General features: G+C 35.4%; 1 protein-coding gene across 3 annotated transcripts in view; it reads left to right on the forward strand.

The window, feature by feature from the left end:
* The window catches only part of LOC106872608 (kinesin-like protein KIF28P), an 85,742-nt gene extending 80,308 nt beyond the window's left edge, over window positions 1–5,434 (forward strand). For 2 of the 3 annotated variants that reach the window (XM_014919644.2, XM_014919647.2), the window contains 2 exons: window positions 3,389–3,527; window positions 5,151–5,434. In XM_014919644.2, the coding sequence (XP_014775130.1) occupies window positions 3,389–3,527; window positions 5,151–5,284 (273 nt within the window). In that variant the 3' untranslated portion in view covers window positions 5,285–5,434. Of the gene's footprint in view, window positions 1–3,388; window positions 3,538–5,150 lie in introns of all 3 variants that reach the window. The other variant, XM_014919646.2, reaches the window with a different exon arrangement.
* The last annotated feature ends 689 nt before the right edge of the window (window positions 5,435–6,123 follow it).

Below are 6,123 nucleotides of genomic sequence, written 5' to 3' on the forward strand. Positions count from 1 at the left end.
TATATATATATATATATATATATATATATATATTCGGGGAAGTGGGTGCATGTCTGTGTGTGTGTGTGTATTTATAGTTGTCTAAAGGTATTTATTATTCAGAAAAAAATGAGCACACTTTTAGATTATTCAGATGAATATACAGTGTTATAAATTCATCTCCATATACAGCCAATGGTTATAAATGGTTCCAGATATAATTTATCTTCCTTATAAGGAAAGAATAATTAAATACTCGTCAGACATAGCTGATCAGAAAGTTGTATAGATAACAAGACAAACAAACAGCTGTTAAGAAATAGTATTACCCAGAATCACAGGATGCTTTAATTCCTCAGGCATATCTTGGTGCTTGTTTCTTATGACACAGGCATAGAGATATGTTGGAACTAGTGATAGCATTAAACATGAGGACATATAAATAGCTGTTAGCTTAGGCATTGATGATAAGTTAGTGAAGAAGAATGCTTTCATAACAACTAAAGCTCATAAACCAAACTTTGCTTTCTACTCCAAATGTTGGGTGATTAAACATACAAAGTCAGAGTTAAGGTTAATAAGCAAACACCTGTTCAGAAAGAACAATGATGATATAAGGAAAGCTTTTGACCTGTCCTATGATGTAACTTTAATGAGGTCATGTCATGGCTTAAAGACAACAGCAGTAGGAGCAGAGCAAGATTAACCCAATTTGATAGTGTAAACTTTTATCCATCTGTATCCAGGAGCTTGTTATATGCAGTGCTCAACTTTGCTAATAACTATGTCAATGTTAGTTTCTTTCAGTGTAAAAATAGGCCCTATCTGCTAGCAGTTTAAAGGACTGTGTTAGCTGATTAGTTGTAAAGGACCATATCCATTGATTAGTTTGTTATAATTCCCCTAAGAGTAGTATAAGAAATCAGCGTCAAGAATAGGATGGGGCAGGTCTGCAATAGCAAAAATCCACTTGAAATCCCTACGGAGTGACAAATGAGAGATCAACACCAATTCCTGGGAGGATCTTGCAGCCGACCAAACCAGCTGGAGAGGCACTCTTCACAAACAACTGGAAACCGGCAAAGAGAATTTGAGGGTGGCGGCAGCTGAAAACTGAACCCGCAGAAAAGAAATGACAGCCAACAGACTGGATTCAACATTTAGGTGTGATCTCTGCAAACAAGACTGCCACTCTCACATCAGTCTCTACAGCCACAGGAGGAGTTGCAAAAACTGAATAGACAATTCAATGGATGGATGACATCATCCATGGTCAGCCATGCCCGACAGAAGCCTATGATACAACAAATGTAGGGTGAGAGATATTTGTCCCTAGGTCTTGATGGCAGAGCGATTCACCACATAGAGAGAGATATCCCAAAGACCAGGATTGGTGGAGGTAACGTTTTAAAAAAAAAAACTTTGTCACTTGTCTTGAAAAATTTTGAATTATATTTATTGTTCGCCATTTTTCATTTACTTGGTAACAATTTGTCAAAGATGGATCTAAGCTTTCTAGTGAACGTTCCACAGGTGATATTCCAGATGAAGTTAGGTGTTACTTGGTACACTCTTAGAAATTGTTGAAGTGCTAGGTCATCCATTGCTTAATTGCTCATTTTTTTTTAAAGGCATCTTAAAGGTATCTACAAAATGTTCTGCTTGTCCATTCGACCAAGGATGATATGGCAGAGCGGTCACATGTTTGATAATGAACATTTTGCAAATTTTCTGAACTCGTCTGAAATAAACGGCATTCCATTATCAGTCACAATGGTATGAGGAATATTTAGTGAACAATTCGTGTAAAAAACTTACTGTAACTTCAGATGTCAGCTTTTTACACTTATACACTTCAGGCCACTCAAGAAAAACTGTGTACCACAACAAGATAATATGAACCATTAAGTGGACCTGCATAATCAACGTGCAGTCTGGACCATGGGATATCATTTAGTGGTTGGTGATTTTGCTGTTAGTGCACAACTTCTGCATGATTTCACTAGTTCTTCAATGTCACAGTCCACACTTGGCCAATACACAACTTCTCATTAATGATTTTATTCTTGACATCCCTGGGTGACCAATGTGAAATTCCTTTAGTAATCACTTCTGTAGTGTGGCTGGCACTACAACTCTTTGATCCATATATAAATAATAAAGGATGATGATCAGTCTGTAGTCGAAAATTTTTATTGTGTCCTGCATGAAGTGGCAGTATTCTATAATGAATGTATACAATTTCTTCTGACTGTATAAATCAGCAAGAGATCAGCTGTGTTAAAATGACTTGGCCTCGTAATATAATATTGCCAAAGTTCAAGAAATTTTCTACCACAACTGAGTCATGAGATATGAATTTCAAAGTACTGAACTGACACACAAGGCTGGTGTTTCTGTAGGAAAGGAGCACAAATTTATTGATGTAAACCAACTCCAGTGTTTCACTGGTATATATATTATCAAATTCATGAAATTTTATTTTCAATGAAAGGTAAACGTAGAGCTAACAAGGGGTTGATCTCAAAACTGCAGCATGAGAAACGAAACTAAATACAGTGTCCAGTGCAGTGATCTAACTTTGGTGCTAAACCAAAATTTGGGTAGAGGTTAAAGAGGATTGAGAAGGGAGATTTTATTTTAGATTATAATAGTCAGAGAATAGATGAGATGGAGGGAGGGTTAAAAGAAGAGTGAGGTGGAAGTGAGGCTTTTATTGTGTATGAAAGCTAACAAGGGATAATAAGAAGTAAAATGGGAAAGAAGAGACAAAAACAAAGCTGATCTCAACCTTGGAATTGTTCAGTGCAAGGGAAGATGCTGTTGGAAGAGTTATATCTTGTGAGTGGTGTTTCTTCTTGGTCTGTATTGAAAGACTGAGAAAGTTAGTGTGGCTGAGCTTCCAGTATATTGTTGTGAAGAGGGAACTGAAGTGTGTCACATTAGTTTTATTGATGTTGTTGCTACTTACATTATTTTCTGGAGTCAGGAGTTTAGTGCCAATGTTGAGAACTGACTCAATTCTTGATTCTCTATTCAAAAGGAAATGGGAGGAGGAAGCATCTGAAAGAGAAAAATAGCTGTCACTGGAAGTGTGCTCATCAATTCAGACTTATCCACATGGAACTTTCTCCTCATATCAGGACAAGGCACCAATTGCGATATAAACTAAATAAATGAAAAATATGTCCGGTTGTCATTGCTTTTCATTTTCAATGCTTTGGATTTGATAAATATCAGTGAAGTACTGTGTAAATGACTTCCTTCTGACATGTGATATGTTAGGAATTAAAATTATACACTTTTGAGGAAAAACATAAATAAATATAAAACTGAATATCAAAGATTCAAGATTTGGTAAAAACTTTAAAAGTATATTAAAGTTTGACTTTTCTTGTTTCTTTAACAGGATGCCATAAAACAGATGATTGAATTAGCAGAGAAACATGAGAAAACGAAGCTCTCTTTAAAGCTAATAAAAAGTTTATTTGAATCAACAACTCAACAGGAGATAGATGCAAATCTTCAGTTGATTTCACAGGAGAAAGGTAAATAGGGGTATGTATGGGAGAATGTGTATTTCTTTATTTATACTACAAGGTAAGAACACAGTCCTGCATGAAGTGGCAGTATTCTATAATGAATGTATGCAATTTCTTCTGACTGTATAAGTTAGCAAGAGATCAGCTGTGTTAAAATGACTTGGCCTCGTAATATAATGGAGATGTTTAATAATGAAGATAATTTGATGTGTCTTGGATTATGGAATTTACTCACTAATTTTAATGACTTTGAACACTTAAAGTGCAAAAATGTTTCTTGTAAAACGAAATGTCGTTCACCTCGTCATATCTTTCATACTTGTATATGTTATTTACTCATGCTGATCTCTGCTGGAATGACCGTTTGGCTAAGCAGCTTACTTTGCAGCCATGTGATTTTTGGATTCAGTCCCACTGTACAGCACCTTGGGCAGGAGTCTTCAACTCTAGCCCTGAGTTGACCAACACCTTGAGAGTAAATCTGATAGACAGGGTGGAAGCCAGTCATGTATGTATGTATGTATGGGTGTGTGTGTGTGTGTCTGTGTGCATGCGAGCATGTGTGAATGTCATTATTCAGTATTATTTCAAGATATCTTGCCAATATGTTTGTTTTTGCTCATCTACTCCACCCCCACCACTATCTGAAACCTGTTATGGTTTGTTTACATCCATGTAACTTAGCAGTTAGGCAAAAGACCAATAAAAAATAAGTGCGAGCCTTAAAAAAAAATCTACTGGAGACAATTTGTTTGACTAAAGCCATCAAGGCAGTGCACCAAAATGGCCTCAGTTAAATGACTGAAGCAAGATACGTTGTTGGTTTATTTCCCTGCTGTATATTGTTTGGCTGCACAGCCTTATTCATTTTGTATTGCCATTGTCATATAGATGAACCCACCTTAATCATTTTTGATGTTTTCAAGTTAATATATGATTTAAAGAAGGTTTTTGCTGCAGTTTATTGCAGATAAAGCTACAACAGAGAGTTCTCATTGAACACTTGTCTCACATTTGTTAGATGTTGTGTTTGACACATTCGCAATTCAGTATTACAGTTTTCACTTTTGTGTAAACATAGATGAAAAGGAAGAAAGTAAGAGCCATAGAGACCAAAATGATTATTAGAATCATCAGCATACAGAATATGTTAGACCTGTGAACTTTATATAAAAATGTCCACAGGCTAACTTTTTAATCTTTGATTAAACCTGACTAGTTATATTCTGATGTCTTCATTTTTATTTTCTATTTAGCATTACCAAGAAAATATTAGCTTTGCTATAGAATTTACTTTTAGATAATTTGAGCAACTTTGTGAGACAAATTGTTCATGCTATTGACATACTGGAATATGTTCACTGTTTTTTCTCTTGATAGTAAGAAAATCAACCCTTTAGCATTTAAAGCAGCCATAATATTCTACCTGTTTTATGTTCAAACTGGCAAAATCTGGCCTGTCACACTTATCCTACAATGACCCTTTAAAAATAAACAATATAATACATGATTTATTCAAAACAATATGAATAAATAAACATTACATTTGACAGAGTAATCTGAATGCTAAAGGGTCAAACAATTTACATTTATATTATAAGAACTTTAAAAGCCTAATTTCTTTTATAGATGATGATCTTGAAAATACAGCCAAATCTTTAACTCATGCAGATAAAAGCTCCAGTTCTAAAGTATCTATTCAAGATCTGAGTAAAGCAAATAGTAAATCTGTAAATAATTCAAGTTCATGTGAAATTATTTAAAGTAAAATAGAAGAGGAAATTTTGAAGTTTTTGATATATGAACTGAACTATTTTGACATTATCCAGCTGAGATCGTTTTTCTCAAAGGCATCAGATATGCCAATTTATCTATGTTCTCTTGAAGTGAAATAAATTTAAGTTTGAAAACTATTGGTTAATATGTGTAGTTTATTTATCCTTTCTATATGAATGCATGCATACATACATATGTATGTATGCATGTATGTATTTATCCAGCCAGTCGTATATACGTGTCCATCTTTCTTCTCTCTAACCACCCACCTCTCTCTCTCTCTCTCTCTCTCTCTGTCTCCATCCATTCATCATTCTCTCTCCATCAATTCCAGGTGCTAACAATAGTAAATTCTCCAATGTACTCGCTTTAGGAAAGTTTTCCTGAAACATATTATCCATCTAAAAGCTGGTTTTCCAGCTAGTAATAATGTCTCTTACAGAAATTGTGTCACTACTAAGGATTCTATCTTATAATTTGCGATTGATTAATTGCTGCTGGACATTGGTAACATAAATTTTACATTTTATAGACAAGGCGCAGGAGTGGCTGTGTGGTAAGTAGCTTGCTTACCAACCACATGGTTCTGGGGTCAGTCCCACTGTGTGGCACCTTGGGCAAGTGTCTTCTACTATAGCCTCGGGCCAACCAAAGCCTTGTGAGTGGATTTGGTAGATGGAAACTGAAAGAAGCCCGTCGTATATATGTATATATATGTATGTGTGTGTGTGTTTGTGTTTGTCCCCCCCACCAACGCTTGACAACCGATGGTGGTGTGTTTACGTCCCCGTAACTTAGTGGTTTGGCAAAAAGAGACCGATAGAAT

Source organism: Octopus bimaculoides, chromosome 9 (assembly GCF_001194135.2).
Source record: "Octopus bimaculoides isolate UCB-OBI-ISO-001 chromosome 9, ASM119413v2, whole genome shotgun sequence".
Taxonomy (NCBI): Eukaryota; Metazoa; Mollusca; class Cephalopoda; order Octopoda; family Octopodidae; genus Octopus; species Octopus bimaculoides.